The following is a 22,558-nucleotide window of genomic DNA, read 5'->3' as shown; positions in this document are numbered from 1 at the left end:
CAGGAGAAGGAAAGCTTGGGTTGTGGTCTTGTTATTTTATTGCAGGGATAAAGAAAAGCCAGAGGGTGGTTGTTTCACTTGTTTGTGACACCAGAGGGTGGGTTGTTATTGTGGAACCGAGACTCAAAGTCATAAGAGTCGGGCGTAAGTGCCAAAATAAATTTAAATTTAGTAACATAATTATCAATTGAGTATAATTACGAGAATTAACTGTATGAGCTCGGTGAAAACTGCCGATTTACATATTATCCATCAAATTCAATTTTTTCATCCAAATATGAAGGGTAATATAGTCTTTTAGTGTAATTTTACATTTACTTCTTTTGAATAATAAAAATAAATGAGAAACAATTTTTTAGAGGGAGAGTCATGCCCTTCCATCTTTTTTTTTTTTTTTTTGAAAAGACCTCCATCTACTTATATATTTATTTATTTTGTACAATTTCATCTACTTATTTACTCATACATTCATGAAATTTTTTTTTCAAAATTGCCAACATTTTATTATTTCAATAAAAAAAATAGGAGGAATAAAAATAAAATTTTATTTCTCACTTAATTTTTATAAACCAAATAAAAAAATTATTTGGTTAACAAAGATTGTCTATCATAAGTGCCAAAAAAAAAAATAGTTCATCAATTCAGATCAAAGCTAAATTTTTATTTTTTCACTTCATTTTTCTTATTGAAATAATAAAATGTAGGCAAAAAAAAAGTCATGAGGTGAATGAGAAAATAAGTAGATAAAATTGTACAAAAAAAATAAAATGAATAAATAGGTAGATGGAAGGGCATGAATCTCCCTCTAAAGAATTATTTTTCATTTATTTTTATTATTCAAAGAAATAAATAATAAATGACCATATTACTCCTCATATTTGGATGCAAAACGTTGAATTTGACGGAGGGGTGCAAATCGACAGTTTTGGTCAAGTTTAGGGTGTTAATTATCTCAATTGCAAGTTAGGGGTGTAAATTAATAATTATTTTCAAGTTTAGGGGGCAGTTTGACAATTATGCCTAACAATCATTGAAGTATAGGATTAAGACTAGAGAATTAAAAGAAATGTCATGACAACCACCACAGGTGGTCAAGTAAGTAAGACTTAAGAGCCTCCAGGTGTGGAACCCGTCGACACTGATTGGAGTTTAAATCTCAATCTATTCTTGGTCTTTGAAGATATCGTGTGATCTTGATTACAAAAATAAAATAAAAAAAAGAAATGTCATGACATGTCAAGTATATTGCCTTCTAGTCATTCATATGGTCAATAATCATTTGAGTCATTTGACTGCACAAGTTATGCCTTGAGTGTCCGGTGAATTGTTATATGTTGGTTATTTGTAAAAAAATGCCATGACATCTCAAGTATATTACTTTATAGCCATTCATCTGGTCAATAATCATTTGACTATACAAGTTATGCCTCAAGCATCTGGTGAACTGTCATATATTGGTTTTTTGTAATAAATAATAAATAATAAAAAAAATCTTGAGCCTCAAGGCAACACAGTTAACTAGATAAAGAAGTTTATTGCTTAAAGTAACATTCTTAAGATTTTAAAGATGAATGTTTCTGAAGTTTCAAGATTCATGTGTATGTTGTATTTTCAATTCTAAATAAAATTATAGTTGTAAAATTCCTAGCTTCTCACTAAGTTCTAGCCTAGAAAAAACCGAAACACTGTGATATTTGTCCTTTTGTTTTGGTCACAACCTCGTTTTTCGATATGTTAGATTGGATTGTCTTAAATGTTTACCATCAGTTAAACTATAATATTCAGTGAATTTTCCTCTATTTTCATAAAAACCGAGGTGCATTCCGAAATCATTTCACTTTTTATGTACTTCCACTATTTTCTTAAACAATGGTTTCAACTTACATGCTACAAAATTGCAGTTGGGAGAATCTTATCGACCCTCCAATACTGTTATTGTAGAGTCGTAGTTTGAATATGTATAATTCTTACTTGAAGATGTTGTTGCATTCACACATGAAGAAGAATCTGCTTCAGATGAACTTCTACAGAAAAAACCTGGTTTTTTGGGCAGAGGCAAGGCGGAACCACCACCTAACATGAGAATCACGGTTGAAATATTTGGCCTGTCCTCAGGAAGCTCTTGCACACATAAAAGACTAATATGGAAGCAACAAAAGATTTCTGACAGACTGCAGGAGTCCCTTAAGCATCCATCAATCAACTCCGAAGATCTTCCTTCTTTCCACAATCGCCATGCCTAAGACACATTACACTTTTATCAGTTACAAGATCAAACACAAGCAAATGAGGAATTTACTACTGGATACTTACATGTCCAATGAGGTTAAGGTTATGAACAGGATCATAAAATCCTCTACTTCGCTTCCCGCTTAATGTTTCCAACAATAAAATGCCAAAACTAAAAACATCCGATTTTACAGAGAATTTACCATCAATTGCATATTCTGGTGCCATATAACCACTGTAGCATTCACAACAAACAAAATATGTTAATTAAGAAGCTGATAGATGATAAGCAGAGATGTAATGCGTCCTTACTAGGTTCCAACAACTCTTCTTGTAACTCCTTCAGTCTGATCTCCTCCAAATGTTCTAGCCATGCCAAAGTCTGAGATTTTTGGGTTCATTTCCTTATCAAGCAAAACGTTACTTGCTTTAAGATCTCTATGAATAATCCTCAATCTGGAGTCTTGATGTAGATAAAGAAGACCTCTGGCTATCCCACAGATAATGTGAAAGCGTTGAGGCCAAGCCAATAGTCTTGCTCGATTTTCCTCTGGTAAGTTTAAATTCATGTTACTCCAATATGAAATCTCATCTCCAATATAAAATCTCATATGAGCAAATTGAAGAGTTTCAGCACCTATTGAATAACTGTAGTAATATATAGCTGGTGTTCAAGGATGCTAACCGAAAAGGTAGAAGTCCAAGCTGTTGTTGGGCATGTATTCATAAATCAACAATCTTTCTTCTCCCTCAATGCAACAACCTAGGAGCCTTACAAGATTTCGGTGCTGAAGTTTGGCTATTAGTAGTACTTCATTTTTGAACTCAGTTGGTCCTTGCCCTGAACTTCGCGAGAGCCTCTTCACAGCAATTTCTTGCCCATCCACTAGACTACCCTGAAAATCACCATTAGCATAAGACTTACATAGTTTTGATCATATAACTGTTTCACTAATGTTTACAGTTGATATGCTCATATATTGGAAATATGCCTTGTATACAGGCCCAAAGCCACCTTCTCCAAGTTTCATGTTGAATGAAAAGTTATCAGTGGCTGTGACTATTGTGGACAAACTAAATATTGGTAGCTCGATGTCTTCGTTCTGTCCATCATAGTTCTGATTCGTCATTCCATTCTTTCCCATTTTCTCTACCAAAATAAAAGAATAAAGATCAGCTTCTCAGCAATTATGCTAAATGAAACCAGAACAAAAGTCAATACATGTCAAGTAATTACACATACATTCATCATTAAAATAGAAAAGCAGTAAATCTTCAACTTTTCTTATCCTGGAGCCATATATTAATTCTTTTAAAAAGGTACACAAATAAAAGTTCTAACTCTTAGTTGAGGAAAGGGAGATGTCGGGAGATGTTAGGTGGACTAAATGGAAATCATATAATTCAGTCTCAAGCTATGATTGGCCCCAAAATAGACAGTATTCTGCCAAAGCCTGAACTTAAAACAAGGCTTAAGAAGCAGCTGATGCCTCGGTATATGACATGATGGAGCCATGAGATTTCATAGGACTCTGTTTATAGAGATGGCTGATGTAAAGTTACCCTAAATATGATGGAACTTCTGATACTGAATTAACCTCTATACAAACATTCCCGGGTAATTTTTTGATTATTCAGTTTGTACTGCAATGTTTGAGTAATTGGTTTCACCATGATTGCTGCAAATTCAGGCAGTGCATTGACATGTTATCGCTGTGCCAAATTTTCTTTGGTTGATAAGTGGTGACTGTTAAATCATGGAATTCTTTATGAGAACAGATCCTCCTCAGCATATGGCCACATGCTTCTAGAGCATGTGATATGGCCACATGCTTCAAGAGCATCACTAGAGAAAGTATTATTACCTTTGAACTTTGTTCTCCTCCTGTGAATGCAATAAGCAACCAAGAGCATCCCAATGACAACCGCAACAACAGATGCAACGATCACAGCTATCTTTGTCTTACGTGAGTGGTTTTTCTCTTCTCAGTTAATTTCAACAGGACAAAACAGTCAGTGTTAAAATTACAGCTAAAATGAAGAGTAGCACGAGAACATATGCAGAAGAACATAAAGCAAAAAAATGCAGTCATCATCATGAAATAGTGTAATACACAACTATTACTTAACAATATATTAGCGCCACCATATGATCCAATAAACAAATAAGCTATTAAGAAAATCTGTTGCACATACTTAATTCTGAAGAAGGTATTCGAACGTTCAGATCCTCCCCACCATCTGAAAGCTTCCTAATGTTGTTTAAATCACCAAACCAGATAGTGCAGCCATTGACATTAGAGCTTGCATAAGCCACACAAGAACAGTTGTTCAAGCAATTTTCCCTGCAGTCCTTGACACTCATACTCTGGTTAGCCCGAGAATCTGTGGTATCTGGCAATTTGACCCCAGCATATATCTCAAACCCGTCATCCTTATTTTGGCAGTTGGAAGGTTGAGCCTGGACACAACCACCTGAATAGTCCCCAGAGTTATATTTTTCTGGTGCCTTGGGTTCAAACCCATTTAAACAAGTACAAACCGGTGAATTGCTGATGACACACATTCCATTGGGGCCACAAAGGTCATTGTTGTCACAATAGTCTCCAGAAGTTGAGGCCAAAAGACTCCTCCTATGAACACCCTTTCGTCTACTCAAGAAACCCAATTCATATCCTCCATGGCTGGAAGTGGAATCAGCTAAAATTGAGATTTTTATGAAGTAAACTCCAATGAAAATGAATGAAAGAATGCCCATTTGGTTGAAACGCCTGCTGATCACAACAGCTTTAAAGTAGTGTTTCACAAGTTGCAGATGGGACGGGGAGGAGAACCCCAACAGTTGTGTCATCTTCTAGTAGGGGCATTAATTGACCCGAATTTTTTACTACACGTTAGCTGACTTTAAAGGCCCACAAAGAATTTGAATTTTGAACACACTTTTGGCTGCCTACAAACCGAGATGGGTCAGGCTGAGAAAGACGAGTGGTATCTTGGCAGGAAAATCTCATACGCAAAGCAGGTGAAGAAAAAGGGTCAGCTATTCCATATTTAAAGAAACACAAAGAAATGAGGAGAGGGAAAGCTTGTGGTTCTGCTCGTGTAGAAAACCCAAATGGGTGGTTGTTTCATTGTTTGACTTGAAGAGTCATAACAGTCATCGGAGTGAGTATAAGACCGTCTTAAGAATTAGAAGAAATGTCATGGCATGATTGACATCCCAAGTATATTACTTTGTAGTCATTCATATGGTCAAAAATCTTGTGAATGGTCATTTGTTGGTTATATTATTCAGATGCTGGTCATGTGTTGGTTATATTATTCAGATGCTGTGCAAATTGAAAAAAGTCCGGCCTAGTCGAGGTAGAGAGTTACCTGAAAAATGGCTTCTGGGAAACATGGAGAACCAAATGTACTGTTATCAAATTGGAAAATGGCTTCTGCAAAGGTACTGTTATCAAATTGAACCCAAAAAAATAAAGTACTGTTGTCGAAGAAGAGGAAAGAGAGGGAGGTGAGACAAAAACATAGAAAATGTTGAAAGATGTCGACATAATGTATATGCCTCTACAAATTAGGGTTTAGAGTTGTAATAGGAAAAGGTTCTAGATATTCAATTGTATTCGGATTCTTACATTTTGTGTACCTTGTAACTCCCTATATAAGGGCTCCTATTATCAATAATAAACATACAATTACAATTCTCTTCAACACGTTATCAGCACAGGCCCTAACCCTAGCAAAAAAAAAAAGAAAAAAAAAAACTTAAAACCCTAAACACCAAAAACTACCGAAAACACTAGCCTGCTGCTCCTGCCTCCTGCCGCAGCCTCTAGCCTTCCTGCAACCTCCAGCCCTGCCGCAAGCCGCTGCAGCATTCTGCTGCCCTTACCGCGCACCAGCCCACCGGCCTACCTGCAGCCCGCACTGCCCAGCTCTCCTGCTTGCTACCTGCAGCCGCACACGCCCCCTGCGTCCTTGTTGCGTTCCTCGCCCAGCACGCCTGCTGCCACACCGCTTGCTTCCAAGACTGCGTTGCTGCTGCCGCAAGCCTTGCAGCCCGTGTTGCATCCTCCTGTCGTGCCCGCTCACCCCAGCGACCAGCGTCGAAGCCTCCGCAGCCCTGCAGCCTGCCTTCCTGCTCTGCTACTGCTTGCGTCCGTGCACACCACCTACTACTACTGTCACTTATTGTTGCTGCCCCAAAAACACGCCTGCTCCAACACGGGCTTGTTCTCAAGCCCCAAATCACGTAAGTTTTGTAATTAAGGTTGCTGCTTTACTGTATTTTAAATTCATTTTATTTTCTGCAAAATTTTGGAAATATATGAATATGATTTTGAGTATTTAACAAAGCAGAATTGTGCGGATTCACGCTTAACGAACTAAGAGTGTTCGTATGAACAAAGAGTGTTCATAATTAAACAAACTAAGAGCATTCGTATGAACTAAGAGTGTTCATAATGCTTCGACTAAGAGCGTCTGTAAGCATCAAATTGTGACCATATTAAAACATCATTGTTTGGTCTAATCCAAAAGAGATTCTTGAAAATTGATTTCTTGGTAGCATAGCTCAAAAATCTTATTATTTAAGTTTTCGTGGAAGTTTAGCTCCGAAACTAATATATCTTCTCTTCTTATTTTCAGGATGTCGAATGAACCTAGACTTGACATGCTTGACTCAACAGGCTCGAATTACCACAGTTGGGTAACCGATGTTGAGAACCACCTCACTTCAAAGGGAATATTACCCATAATCCAGGCATCTAACCCGAATCTTGTGTTCGTGCGAACACCTACAAATTACCACAGTAATATGTTGACTCGACATGCTTGACTCAACAGGCTCGAATTACCACAGTTGGGTAACCGATGTTGAGAACCACCTCACTTCAAAGGGAATATTACCCATAATCCAGGCATCTAACCTGAATCTTGTGTTCGTGCGAACACCTACAAAGCATGCTCAAGCAGTTATCTTGATGCAACGCCATATGGACAAGGCACTCAGATTGGAGTATATGTCGATCAAGGATGCAAGAGAGCTATGGATAGCGCTAGAAGAGCGCTTTGGCAATGTCCAAGATTCCTTCCTCCCTGACTTGAAGGTTCAATGGAACAATCTGCGCTTTGCTGATTTCAAGTCTGTTGCTGAATATAATTCAGAAACTCTTCGCTTACAATCCATGTTGAGATTTTGTGGACAACCTGTCACAGAGCAAGAGCTAATTGAGAAAACTCTCTCCACCTTCGCCATCTCAGCAATTGTGGTCTCAAAGCAATATCGTACTGAGGTCAATACTGGACAGATCACGAGGTTTCATTAGCTTATCAATATCATATCTGTAGCTGAGAAACATGATAACATACTCGTGAGGAATTATAATTCAAGACCCATTGGAACTAAGAGTATTCATGAGGCGAATTATAATGTACCCAAAGGAGGGCGCAAGGAGCTGAACCCTAAGAATAAGAGACATGAGGGGTGTATGGGCTCATATAACCGCCCTAACCAGGAAGGAAACAGCAAGTTTGGTGCGGATACACGTGGTGGCAATGCCACACGTGGGAGAAAGGGTCGTGGCATCCCTGGACGTGGTGGTGGCACCATGGCTCATGGTGGTGGCACCAACCCTCCTAGGGAATGCCCACAACGTGCACCTCAATTGAAGGGAGGCATCCACAATGATATGTGTCATTGATGTGGATCAAGTGAGCATTGGTTCAAGCAATGCAAGGCAACAGAGTAACTAGCTACAAGATACAGGGTATACAGGAACCTGAGGGAGCAAGAAGTGTACCTTGCAGAAGAAGAAGAAGAAGAAGATGGTGGAGATGTCAATCTCACCATAGAGGACTTCAAATCTGAAGATGAAGTGCACAAGGATGCTGCAGACTTTGATTAGAATAGTCCTTTTATTTTCCAAGAATTTTGTAATGGGAATATGCCTTAGTCAATAAGTGACAATTGTATTAACTCTTTCTCATATGGCGCACCCAATAAAATATGATGTCTAGGAAAGTCATTGAGATCATTGGTACTTAAGAGAGCCTCGCTCCACCAACATCTCTCTACTTTCCTGGTCATATTTGATTGGAGTTACCAAACATATAGAGTGACTACAATGTGTCTCAGCTTGATTTCTTTATTTTGGATTAGACTTTTGGAAGCTTTAATGTAATCATTGGCTATTTTTATTAATAAAGTATCGTATTATTATTCAATGTCATGGACATGTTTTAATTCCGAACTTTATTATTTCTCAGTATGTTTCCTGGAGAGTTGGAATGCCTTGTTGATAGTGGCACCACACATACTATATTGCGACATAGGCAACTATTTTTATGGATGACGCCTAGTCGATCTTCTGTGACTACGATGGCTAGACCAACACAATTGATTCATGGTCAAGGACCAGCTCAATTTATGTTGCCAAATGGCACAAGTATTTATGTCACCGAAGCTCTATATGCTCCTAGGGCTGGAAGAACCCTATTGAGCTTTAAAGATATAAGAGCCAATGGTTTTCATGTGGAAACACATTGTGAGAATGGACAAGAGTTCCTTTGCATCACCTCTAATGACTACGGACATAAACGAGTATTAGAGAAACTTATGTGTCGATCTAGTGGGTTGTATGCAACCACTATTCGAGTCGTTGAATTTAACCATGTCATGAGAGATGACTTGTGGGATTCTGACACATATAGGCTTTGGCACGATCGTCTAGGATACCCAGGTCGTGATATGATGATCCGTATACTAAAGACTTCACACGGACATCCATTTTTCAAAACGAAAAGAAGTCAGAACCAAAATTTGGTCAAAGGTAGGGCCAGAGCCGCCTACCCCCTGCGGCCCAAAAGTGGTATTGACACCACTAATGCCTCCTTGGTTCCTTTTTCTACTTCTAAAGTTAATTGTGACTTCATGGTACAACCAAATCCTTCCTTGGTTGCTTCCAAAGCTCATCATTCATTTTGCAAAGCCTGCTCTTTAACAGAGTTAGGATCTAAACCATTATATGCAAAGGACACTAAAGAAAACATACCATTCTTACAAAGAATCCAAGGTGATATTTGTGGACCTATCCAACCAACTTGCGGACCATTTAGATATTTTATGGTGTTGGTTGATGCATCGACACATTGGTCACATGTCATGCTTTTGTCCACACAAAATGCTGCATTTGCTAAACTCCTAGCACAAATCATTAAGTTAAGGGCTCACCACCCTGATTATCCCATTAAGTCAATTCGTCTTGACAATGTCGGAGAGTTTACATCAAAAACTTTTGATGACTATTGTAGGTCCATTGGGATTGAGGTTGAACACCATGTTCCTCACGTTCACACCCAAAATGGTCTAGCAAAAGCTACCATTAAAAGACTTCAAATGGTTGCTAGAGCATTGGTTATGCGCATGCACCAATCTCCCTATTTCTGCTTAGGGCTATGCAATATTGCATGCAGCTGTGCTTATTCTTCTGAGGCCTACTGCCACTCAACCCTTTTCTGCGTCCCAGCTGGTTGCTGGATATGAGCCTGACGTCTCCCACTTACGCATATTTGGCTGTGCAATTTATGTGCCAATTGCACCGCCACAGCGCACCAAAATGGGTCCTCAAAGACGATTAGGCATTTATGTTGGATATGACTCTCCAACCATTATCCGCTATTTAGAACCCTTGACATGCGATCAATTTACCGCTAGATTTCCAAATTGTCACTTTGATGAGACAGTCTTCCCTTCGTTATGGGGAGATAAGAACAATAATGTTCAACAGAAATGATAGGAATTGTCGTGGTCTATCCCCACTGTGTCTCATCTTGATCCTCGAACCGCATAGTCCAAAATTGAGGTGCGGAGAATTCTCGATCTTCAAAACGTAGCAAACTCTATGCCTGATGCTTTTTCTGATATCGCTAAAGTGACAAGATCACATATAACTGCTACAAACGTGCCTGCAAGGATTGATGTCCCTAAAAATCATGGACATGGCGCCACCCCTAGAGGTATTGGGCATGGCGCCGGCACCACTAATGGTGATGAAAATGTGGCTCAGGCCGGGCTCCCAACAAGGAAACGTGGGAGACCCAAAGGTTCGATGGATTCTCGCCCAAGAAAGAAAGTGAGTTTGGCACAAAGAGATCCATTAATCATCGACATAAATAACCCGTCTCATGAAGATATTCCGAATTATGGTTATATCCAAGAGACATCATTGGGGGACGCTCCAATGTTAGAACCAATTCCAGATAATAGGGAGATCTCCATGAATTACACTAGTATACATGAGACGTTGAGTCGAGATTCTATTATCCTTGATGATGTGTTTGCATATTCTATCGCTCAAGGAATTATAGAACAAGATGATATCGAACCTCGCTTCGTTGAAGAATGTCAACGAAGAGCAGACTGGCCTAAATGGAAAAATGCGATCCAGGTTGAATTGGATTCAATAACAAAGAGACAGGTATTTGGGCCTATAACGCTGATACCCCCAAATATAGAGCCTGTTGGCCATAAATGGGTCTTTGTTAGAAAGCGTAATGAGAAAAATGAGGTTGTTAGACACAAAGCCCGCCTTGTGGAGTAAGATTTCTCACAACGCCCTGGAATCGACTATGAGGAGACATACTCTCCCATAATGGACGTTATAACGTTCCGCTACCTTGTCAGTTTGGTAGTTTCCGAAAAACTTGACATGCAGCTTATGGATGTGGTTACAGCATATCTCTATGGGGATCTAGATTCAGAGATATATATGAAGGTTCCAGATGGACTTCAATTACCCAAGTCAAGTGGCTCTAAACCACGGAGTGCGTTTTCAATAAGATTGAGACGCTCACTATATGGATTGAAACAATTCGGACGGATGTGGTATAATCGTCTAAGTGACTACTTAATTGCGAAGGGATATGTGTCAACAATGAAATATGCCCATGTGTGTTTATAAAAAGGACAAGTTCCGGATTTGCAATTGTAGCAGTTTATGTCGATGACATGAACCTAAGTGGAAGTCTAGATGAGTTAAAGGAAACTGCTAAATACTTGAAATCCGAATTTGAGATGAAAGATCTTGGGAAAACACGATTTTGTCTCGGATTAGAACTCAAGCACCGTGGTGATGGGATTATGATCCATTAGTCAGCATATACTCAAAAATTACTAAGGCGCTTTAATGAAGATAAAGCAAAGCCTGTGAGTACTCCAATGATCGGTCGTAGTCTTGAGCCCAGAAAAGATCTATTTCGTCCAAGGGATGAGGATGAAGACTTATTAGAGGTTGAAGTGCCCTATCTAAGTGCAATAGGCGCATTATTGTACTTAGCTCAATGCACAAGACCGGATATCTCATTTACAGTGAACTTGTTATCTCGACACAGTTCTGCGCCAACAAACCGCCATTGGATTGGTGTAAAGACAATCTTTTGATACCTGAGAGGTACGATTGATATGGGCTTGTTCTATCCCTACAGAGAGAAAAGAAATAACGGAAGTGTGGGATTGGACTCCACAAGGCAAAACGTCACCTTCTGTGCTCCTCCTCCCCTCCATCAAAATGACAACGATGTCTTGATGGGTTTTGCTGATGCAGGGTATCTCTCTGACCCTCACAAAGGTCGCTCCCAAACGGGTTATGTCTTTATCATGGGAAGCACTGCGATTTCTTAGAGGTCTACAAAGCAGACCCTTATTGCTACTTCCTCAAATCATGCAGAGATTATTGCTCTACATGAAGCCGTGTGAGAATGCATATGGCTAAGATCTGTAGTCAGACACATTCGAGGAACTTGTGGTTTGAAGTCTACCACAGATGAACGTACATGCATTTATGAAGATAATGTAGCTTGTATTGAGCAAATGAAGTTAGGCTTCATCAAGGGCGACAACACCAAGCATATATTGCCTAAGTTCCTTTACAATCAGCAACAACAGGCACTACTAAATATTGAAATGAACCAAATCCGATCTGAGGATAATGTAGCGGACTTATTTACTAAGTCGTTACCTAAATCCACCTTCAAGAAATATGTGAAGAGTATCGGATTAAGAAAGTTATCCGAACTCCTATGATTGTAGCAATCAGGGGGAGATATTGACATAAGGGGGAGGTATGATGTCTACATGTTTGATCTCGAAAAGTGAAGGACGTGTTGTGCTCTTTTTGCCATTCGACCAGGGTTATTTTTGTCCCATAGGATTTTTATTACCTGCCAAGGTTTTTAGTGAGGCAACGATCAAAACGTCATCACCAAGTTTGAGCGACACAAGGGGGAGTGTTGAAGGATGTCGACATAATGTGTGCCTCTACAAACTAGGGTTTAGAGTTGTAATAGGAAAAGCTTCTAAGTATTCAATTATATTCGGATTCTTACCTTTTGTGTACCTTGTAACTCCCTATATAAGGGCTCCTATTATCAATAATAAACATACAATTACAATTCTGTTCAACAGAAAAGCTAAATTTTGCATTTAATATTTAGAACTTGCTGATGTGGTCTCTCATGAGCAAATGAGCTATTGGATATGCAGTTAATGGTTAAAAGTCAAGGAGAAACAAGGCCCAAAAGAAGCTAAGGAGAGGATCCGGATCCCTTTTTTCCCCTTTATTTGTACATGTCTGAATTAGTCATTTTATATGAACTAACACAATTAATCATTGGGTGATTCTATTCATACCTCCCAATTTGCTATTTAGACCTCTCATAATTTTTGTACAATTTTATTTCCTATTTTACCCTTTCTACAGTATAAAAAAAAAAAAAAAAAAAAAAAAAAAACAATGATCGGCTCAAAGAGTCGTGTTTCTTCTCAAAAAAAAAAAAAAGAGTCAGTGTTTAATCTGAGGAAAATAGAGTAAAGCTTTTCCTCCTCTCTCTTTCTCTCTCTCTCTCTCTCTCTCTCTCTCTCTCACCCTTTCTTTTGTTCAACCCACTCAATTTTTCTAACAAGTTTTTTAATTGCAAAGATATGCATGACTCAATTTCTTTCCATATAATAAAAAGCCATAAAGATCGATCAACAAGTTTCAATCTTCATTCTTGTTCAGCCCATGCTCTGTAACTAGGAGTCGCCTGCATGAGATCATTAATACATGTTATTCTGATTCATGATTGAATTGGGACCCAGCAGATCAAGTATGAGGTTGAGTTGAGGTTCAAACCAAAGGCTTGGAAAATTTGATGATTCAGTAATCCAGATTCATATAAATTGAAAAGAAAACCATGACATTTTGGGTGGTTATTTCTTCCTTCTACAAATATATAATTAGAAGAAGAAAAGTTAAATTGGTGTATAGGTTAGATGTCTCTCTCATAATTGGGTTTTGGATTGCTAGATTAACTGGGTTTTGGTTCATCTGTAACCATGGCTTGGTAGGATATATGCAGTTTCTAGAATTTAAGTTGATAAATAGATTGTGCCTGTATTTAATTGATATAAGTTCAATTGCATCAAGAATGGTGCTCTATTAGATCCCTCGGCTTGAAAGAAATGGAAGACTGTTCTACATCTTCACAATTGGAATTGAAGGTAAAGTTCAGGTATTTGGATATGTTGCCCAAAAACCTCTTCTTGTTGTTCTTTCATGTATCTTCGTCTATCGTTCTTTCATGTTTCTTCATCAAGAAACATAAGGGTAAGATGAATTGAAATGGAGGAGAAGACAATGGGGATGGGAACATAACTACTATGGCGGTCTGAATAGAACCACCCTTAATCATTACTTGAAAAAAAAAAAAAAAAAAAAAAAAAAGGAGGTCCAAATACTAAATTTGGAGGTATGAATAGAAACACTCAACAATTAATGATAAAATATTAGATTGCCATTGTCTCAAATCTTAAAAAAAAAAGAAGTTCATGAACTAAAAAATCGGAAATATACTTGAAATTACAGTAAAGTTCTAACCTAGAAAACACTGAAGATATTTGTGCTTGTTTTGGTCACAAACCGGGTTTTTCGTTATGTTAGATTGTTTTGAAGGTTTACTACTGGGTAAACTATAATATTCAGTAACCATTGCAAGTGGCCTAATGGTTCTTTCCTAGTTGGTTGTACTCCCCAACCTAAGTTCGAACCCCAAAGCTGTCAAAGTGGTCAGGCATTGTGCTATAATGCACAATTGAAACATTTCACATGCGCCGAAAGAGTTTATCTTGAGCCTAGGAAACCTTAGGTTTCCCTTGACAAAGTCAGAAAAAAAAAAAACTATAATATTCAGTAGTTTCCGTCTATTTCATGAAAACCAAATCCTTTGACAAATTGATCATACACAAAATTACTTCGACGAAAATTTGTCTCATCTTTCATCATATTAGTCATCTTTTTCTACTAGTGGAGCTAATCACAAGCCTCAATCATATTTTAAATCCCAAGTTGGAGTTCACATCCTTCTTTGGTCAAACTTGTCGTGCTATCTTTATATTGTACTATATGAGCATTAACTTTACTTGGTCAATCAAAAAAGTACTTCACGTGCATAAGTGTTTAGAGGAAACTATTATTGTTAAGGGAAAATTGTTCAAACAACACCCGAACTTTACTCGACTATTAACTTTCATACTTATGTTTTTTCAAATATCAAAATGGTACCTGACTATTTAAGCCTGATCCAATTTTAGTACCTAGCAATAGTAAATACGTTAACCTGTTAACTTTTCAAGGGTATTTTTGTCTGTTCAGTGTTCATCTTCTCCAAACCAGAGAACTATAAAAAGAAATAAAAATACAGGAAAAAAAATGGGCTTGCCATGGCTCGAACTCTCGCAGATCGAATTGGATATTCTTTTTCTTCGCAGATCGACGGTGGCTTCTCGCCTCTTTTTAGGTGGCTGTCTAGTAGGCATCCAAAAACGAATGGCTTCGGCTTTAACTCTCTCTGTCTCTCAATCAAACCCATGGCTTCTCCGAAAAAGAGCCCATCATCATCTTTAAATCCAGAGCGTCAGCACTCTAGCTCAGTGATCGTAGTCCAACCCTCTTCTCTCCCAGCGGCACCCCAGCTCGGGTCCAGACCAGAATTATCATCACTTCCTGGCCAAAAAAATTTCTGAGACTCTGCCCAATTCACTCCTCAAACTTCCATCATCTACAAGACCGTGACCACCATCTATCCATCAATCCACGAAGCTCCTAGGCGCTAAGTCAAGGACGCTCCTAGGCATAGAGTCACGGACACTCCACCACCATAGCAGAGACGAGTTCATCACCTTGTTGCTAAGTCGCTGAGGAAAGCTTCAAAGTGTAATTATGACTCTATTTACAATTTTTTGTTTCGGTTTTGTGTGTTTGGATTTGCGAGTTGTGTAATTGGAGACATGAAATTTTCAGAATATTTTTATTAATATTTTTGTGATTTTCAGTTTATTATTGAGATGATTTCGACAATTCTTTTATGATGCATGTTACAATCTTGTGTCATTTTACGTGTTTAGGTAATTTTCAGAGTTAGGTTAAGAAGTTTGCATGCTAGAATAACGCTAAGTGTTCTTGTTTGTTTGCTTAATTTGCAAAGAGTAATTGTTATTTGTTAAGGTGTTGAGTTAAACAAGTAGTAATTAGTTCTAACGAGTAGTAAAAATCATGTCTCAATGATTAAACGATTCTAGAAATTATGTGTTAATTGCTATGTGTAATGGTTAATTTTCATGTGTGAGTTGATTTGAGGGTTAGATAATACTACTAGTTAAGAGAATTACGCTGAGTGTTTTCGAACATTAGTAGTATTGAGCTTGGTAAGAACTTTTCCGATCCAAGCATTAGAACGAATTAGATAAATGGATTGATCCACTGAGGCTTTTCATTTGGGCTCTTATCTAGGCATTTAAGATGGGCACATTTTTGTAGCATGTTGAAATGGATTTTTTGTTTTTACACTTAGTAATTTCCGAGTGCTATTGGTCGAGGTTGGGAAGTCGATCATTGTATATAGTTTTATTTGTTTCGTTGTTATTTTACATAGATTAGGAACCAAATCTCAAAACCCCCATTTAATTCTTTTATTTGTTAATTGACCTTTTTGTCGAAGTCTACCCTACAATCCCCTGACTGAACGATCCTTGCTTGTGCTATACTAACCTCAATATTTTTGCATGGTTAAATTGTGAGGCTATTTTAGCCGCACCACACTCTTCTTCTTCTTTTTCTCCCCTTCAAAGTTTATTCTTATCTTATTTCAATTTCAATTTTTATTTAATTTTAAAAATAAGGAAATAATTTCAAAAATGATTTAGGAAAACTGGAATTGAGAGAAAATTGAGTTGTGCTTTCATTGATAATACAAGCCTCTCTATATAGAGGATTACAACTAGAGAATATGAGTCTTACATGGAAATTGAATCATACAATGATTAGAATATTTCCGAAGATACAACCCTATTACAACTTGGACAAGTCACTTATAGTTTCGGCCAGACACATAAATCAGATGTCCTTAAACACTCCCCCTTGTGTCGTCCAAACGTGGTGCTCCTCTCGTTGCCTCGTCAAAAACCTTGTTGAGTAACAAAAATCCAGTGGGACAAAAATAACCTCGTTTGAAGAAGAAAAAGAATACAACACACCCTTCACGTTTCGGGACCATACATATAGACATCTTCCCCTGATGACTACGATCATGGGAGTTCATATAACTTCCGCAAACAATGCTACCAACATGTTTCTCAAAAGTGGATTTTAGTCAATGACTTAGTGAACGAGTTTGCCACACTATCCTCAGATCGAACATAGTTCACTTTGATCTTAAGGAGAGTCTATTGTTGCTGATGATGCTTGGTGTTGTCGCCTTTGATACAGCCTTACTTCATTTGTTCAAAGCAAGCAGCATTATCCTCATAAATGCTCGTAGGCTCATCTGTGGTAGACTTCAAAACACATTTGCTTCAAACATGTGTAATTATGGATCCAATCCATACACATTCACGAACCGCTTCGTGAAGAGCAATAATCTCTGCATGATTCGAAGAAGTAGCAACTAGAGTTTGTTTTGTAAACCTCCAAGATATCGTGGTCTTACTGATGGTGAACACATAACCAGTTTGGGAATGACCTTTGTGTGGGTCAGAGAGATACACGGCATAAGCAAAACCTTCAAAAACACTAAAGTCATTTTGGGATGAGGATAGAAGACGCATGCTAGTGTTGGCAGCGTTCTTTGTGTGTGACGGGTTTGAATCCATAATCTCTCTGAAGAGATAGAACAAGCTCATGTCAATCTTATATCTCAAGTATCAAAAGTGTAAGACCCTGGAAATTCACCCCTTTGAGCCTACATTAAGCTTTTTCCTTCATCACCCTCATAATCCTTAACCCCTAAACTTTAGTATAGTTACAACTTCATCCTTTGTTCTAAAGACTTAGTGAAACTAATTTTTGAGACATACAAGAGGTTTTTGGCGTCAAGAATGAAGATGGAGAAGAGAAATAAGTTCAAGTGTGGAGGTAAGACTTGTCCATGGAAAAAATATATATGTATGTATATGCCGTGAAAAGAAAAAAGGAAAAAAAGAAAGAAATTTTAAAAAATTGTATGTGACGGCAAAAGAAAAAATATGATAAGTGTTTATGGATTTTAGTCCCCCCATTGTGGATTTCGAGTTTGTTTTGAAGTGAAGGTCTATTCAAGAAAAATTTGGTCTTTGTCCAATTCACAAGCGTTCAAAGGATGTTTAGAACGAAGCATGAGCCCAACAATGATGACATTTGACTCTTTATGAAGATTTTGAAGGAGTATATGACGTTTCTATTTGGTGAAATTTCAAGATTGTCTCTCTACATCAACAAGAGTTCTACTAGGGGCTACTGCCGGACTTTGAGCATTAACATTACGCTTTCTGACAAAGGTCCATTTATGTCATACAGGCTTTACACTTGGTGGGGTTAGCAATACCGGACCAAATACCTGTTTGTTTGTCAGAGAATCTAATTCTACCTGGATTGCTTCTTTCCATTTAGGCCAATCTGCTCTTTGTTAACATTTTGCAACAGAGCGTGGTTCGATATCATCGTGCTCTATGATTCCTTAAGCAACAGTATATATCATCAATGTGTATGGAAGATCTTTCTATCAACTCATACGCACTCTCATAATCCTCTAAGATTTCTTTGTTCTCTGGAATCATTTTTAACATTGGAGCGTCCTCCAGTATTGATTCATGGACATAACTATAATCAGAGACAATCTCGTGAGAGGGATTCTATACATTGATGATTGGTTTGTGCCTTACTCACCCTCTTCTTCCTTGGTTGAGTGTCAATCGAACCAAGTGACCTCCCCCTCTTCCTTTGGGAGCCACGGCCTCAACCACACCTCCACTGAGTGCGGTTGCAATGCCTCTATCTGCGACACCGTGCCCCTTGTTGGGGACTTCTAACTTTGCAAGCACATTTGAAGCTGGTATATGTGATCTCGTCACTTTTGTGATATCAGTAAATGCATCAGGCATCGAATCTGCTACGTTTTGAAGATCGATTATTCTTTTCACTTCACTTTCACTTTGTGAAGTGCGGGGATCAAAATGAGACGGAGTGGGGACAAACCACGAAAATTCCTGTCGTTCCCTTGGAAAATCCTTTTTCCTATCTCCCCCTAACGATGGGAAGACTGTCTCATCAAAGTGACAATCCACAAATCTAGCGGTAGAGAGATCGCCTGTCAAGGGTTCCAAATAGCGGATAATTGTTGAGGATTCGTATCCAACATAAATACTTAATCGTCTCTGAGGACCCATTGTAGTGCGCTATGGGGGTGCAATAGGCACATATACTGCTCAACCAAATATGTGTAACATATCCAGTTACCAACTGGTTCGCAGAAAAATGGTTGGCTAGCACTGGGTCTGAAACGAATAAGTAAATCTGCGTGCAATATTGCATAACCCCATGCAGATATAGGCAGGTTGGTGCGCATAACCAATGCCCTAGCCACCATCTGTAGCCTTTTGATGGAGGCTTCTGCGAGACCGTTTTGTGTGTGCACATGGGGTACAGGATGCTCTACAGCGATCCCAATAGGCATGCAATATTCATCAAATGCTTTTGATGTAAACTCTCCAGCGTTATCAAGCCTTATAGACTTGATAGGGTTATCAGGGTGGTGAGCCCTTAAACGTATAATCTGTACTAGGAGTTTTGCCGTATTTCTTGTAGACAATAAAGCGACATGTGACCAGTGTGTCGAAGTATCCACCAGAACCATAAAGTGCTTAAAATGGTCCGCATTCTGGATGGATAGGTCCACAGATATCTTCTTGTATCTTTTGTAAGAATGGAATGTTTTATTTTATATCTTTAGCATAGGAAGGTCTCGATCCTGTTTTTGCTAAAGAGAAGGCTTTGCAAAACGAGTGATGTGCCTTTGAGATAGTCAATGAGGCATAATGGAAGAGAGGTAGTGCTTCTGGTACTTCAGAAGGCAATGACTGCATTTGAGCAGTACTAGGACCGACACCTTGCAGTGTGGCGGATTTTTGTCCCATTTTATTTTTCACTCGAAAGAAGGGATGTCCATATGAGTTCGTTAAAATACGGATCATCATGTCACGACCGGGGTGCCCTAGGCGGTCATGCCAAAGCCTGTATGAGTCAGTGTCCCACATTTCACTGTTGGTGACAGTATAGGATTCAATGATCCGAATCGTAGTGAGGTACAGTCCACTAGATTGACTCATAAGTTTCTCTAAAATGCGTTTCCTTCCACATTCATTAGAGGTAATATAAATGTATTCAGTTCCATTCTCACAGTGTGTTTTTACATGATAACCGTTGGCACGAATATCTTTGAAACTTAACAAGGTTCGATTTAGCTCTTGGTGCATATAGAGCATATCTCATTTTCTTTAGAGTATTTCTATTTTAGTAGAATGAGAATCTTTGCATTCTAATAATTTTCTTTTTTCTAGATGTATTGCTTTACATCTATATAATGTTATTTCGAACCATGTAAATATGTGTATAGGAAATAAATTTGAATAAATTCAGTGCTTCAGAATAAGATTCAAAATTTATTAATAAGCTAACGATAATCAAATCAAGGTCTTGTTCTAATTCATCAAACCATTAATGTAATAAACTTTAAGACCAAGCAAGCAATAGTCTAATTAAAAATGAGGCATTATGCCTTCACATCTGTCTTTGGAAAATAAATAAAGCAGATCAATCAAGATTGAGAGCATCCATTGACTTAGCAAGTTCCTCTTTGCCATTGAAGTCTGCAATTGTAAGGTTGACGTCTAGGTCATGACCTCCTTCTTCCATATAGTGAGCCTCTTGTTCATTAGACTCTCTATACCTCTTGTAATTGGCTGCTACTCTGTTGTTTGCTTGGCAGTTCTTGTACCAATGCCCAATGAATCCACACCTATAGCATGGTTCATTGTCAACTCTTTCCTTTTGCATCTTGTTTCGATGATCCCCATGTCCCTTTCCACGTGGTGCATGGTTGCCACGTGGGTAGGGATCAGCACGTCTAAACCCCCTTGCATTGGAGTTATTTCCACCTTTCATTTTTCCATAATTAGCCTTGGGAATTTTCTTTGTCCCAGTGGGCCTAGTATTATTGTTCAAGAGAATCTCATTATGTCTCTCAGCCACTTGCAGTAGGCTTATTAACTTATTGAAAGTTGTGATTCTTTTGTTGTCATACTCCAACTGATACTGGTTCACTAGTATAAATGCTGAAGTAGGAAAGGTGGTAAGAGTTTTATAGATCATATCATCTTCTATGATTTCCCTTCCACAGAAATTGAGACGTGCCTTAAGACGCAACATGTCCTTGTTGAAGTCATTGACCCTTTTATAGTCAAGCAAGCGGATTCCATTCCACTGAACGGCCAGTTCAGGGAGCAAAATGTCATGAATGTTCCCAAAACGTCCCTTAAGGGCATCCCACAGTTCTTTGGGTGTCTTCAACTGAAGGTACTCCCAGCGTAGGCTAGGATCAATATGTCGCCTCAGAAACATTAAGGCATCTGCTTTCACCTTATTAGATAATTCATCATCTTTGGGGTCAGTAATGGTGGCAGTGTAGTCTTTTGCCACAAAGGCAGTTTCTATATCGGAAACCCAACGATGGTACTCAAGTCCTTCTGAGTCCAAAATGTCAAACTCAGGTCGAGTTGGATCAGCCATCTACATAAACAAGAGAGAAGAAATAAATTACGCAGTCATAAAGACATCCACGTGAATTATTTCCAAATGTATGAATTAGATTTCAAGACCAAGATTCGTAATGGTCACATTTTTTTTCGATGCTATGTGAAAATACTTTATCACAGTAAGTGTGTGTATAATGCACATGAATTTACATTATCATGGCAAAATGGAATTTATATGTTGCATTACAAAAATAATTATAACACATTTAATAATAAATAAAACATAGCATATAAAAAATAAATTACATGACATGCTCATATTGCACAAACATACAACAAAATATATGCTGTATATAATAATAGTAATAATATATCATGCGTAAAATAAAATATAAACATAGCATAATATAAAACATGCGTAGGCATAATTTATAAAAGCGTAAATAAAATAAAAACATGCTCAAAATTGCATAAATAATAAAGTATAAAGCATGCTTAAAAATAGTAGACATAAATGAAAATCACATGCTTTAGATTCCACGAATATATATCACATATATAACAAGCAATAAAATAGCATGCTCAAAAATAAAAAATTCTAATTATAAATAATTAAATATACCATAGTATGAAAATAAAAAAGAACATACTTGGTTTCGAGAAAAACAATTCTAACGCACGCGTGTGTTGATGTAGGCGTGCGTAGCGATGTTTTTTTTTTTTTTTTTTCTTTTCGGGTTCTGCTGGGCCTACTAATTTGTTGGGCTGCAGGGACTGTTTTTTTTTTTCGTTTCTGGGCCGCACAGTTTTTCTTTTCTGGGCCTGCAGTTTTTTTTTTTTGGCCGGGTCCCTTTTCTTTGGGCCGGGTTTTTTTTTTTTCTCTTTTTCTTCCTCTTCTTCACGTCTTCTTCCTCCTTCTGCTCTTCTTCCTTCTGGTTTGTAGAACTGCAAAAGAGTAGCTGACGCAGGTCTTGGGCGGCGGCGGGAAGGCGGGGTGTGAATGGCCGTGGCTAGGCAGGGTCGGTAGGCTGCTGGGATAGACGGCAAGGTGCAGCATCGCAGGTATGGGGAACAGTAGCGACTGAATCGAGGCTGGAGGACGCTGGGATCTGCGGCCGGTGAAGGGCAGACGCCGGTGGGCTGCGCGGTTGGGCAGGCTGCACGGATGAGCGAACGCCGGGGCTGCTGGGTTGTGCAGTTCGGTGTATTGCAGGCAGCGATGCAGTGGGC

General features: G+C 38.4%; 2 protein-coding genes across 3 annotated transcripts in view; both read right to left on the bottom strand.

The window, feature by feature from the left end:
* Positions 1-782: 782 nt before the first annotated feature.
* LOC112202832 (G-type lectin S-receptor-like serine/threonine-protein kinase SD1-1) overlaps positions 783-22,558 on the bottom strand; it is a 31,041-nt gene continuing 9,265 nt past the window's right edge. The window contains exon 8 of the mRNA XM_040506996.1: positions 783-1,894. The gene's annotated coding sequence lies outside the window, so the exon portion shown is untranslated. The remainder of the gene's footprint in view (positions 1,895-22,558) is intronic.
* On the bottom strand, positions 1,790-5,134 carry LOC112202833 (putative receptor-like protein kinase At4g00960). 2 transcript variants are annotated; one of them, XM_040506995.1, is made up of 7 exons: positions 4,426-5,134; positions 4,095-4,211; positions 3,222-3,379; positions 2,915-3,125; positions 2,542-2,779; positions 2,314-2,401; positions 1,790-2,239 (listed from the first exon to the last, which is right to left on the bottom strand). In XM_040506995.1, the coding sequence occupies exons 1-7, from the start codon at positions 5,078-5,080 to the stop codon at positions 1,913-1,915; spliced, it is 1,794 nt and encodes a 597-aa protein (XP_040362929.1). In that variant the 5' UTR covers positions 5,081-5,134; the 3' UTR covers positions 1,790-1,912. The 2 variants fall into 2 exon arrangements, with proteins under 2 accessions (XP_040362929.1, XP_024199616.2); XM_024343848.2 differs by having other exon boundaries at positions 2,314-2,464; positions 4,426-5,131.

Source organism: Rosa chinensis, chromosome 5 (assembly GCF_002994745.2).
Source record: "Rosa chinensis cultivar Old Blush chromosome 5, RchiOBHm-V2, whole genome shotgun sequence".
Taxonomy (NCBI): domain Eukaryota; kingdom Viridiplantae; phylum Streptophyta; class Magnoliopsida; order Rosales; family Rosaceae; genus Rosa; species Rosa chinensis.
The sequence above is the reverse complement of the archived record's forward strand: the minus strand, read 5'-3'. Positions and strand labels throughout refer to the sequence as shown.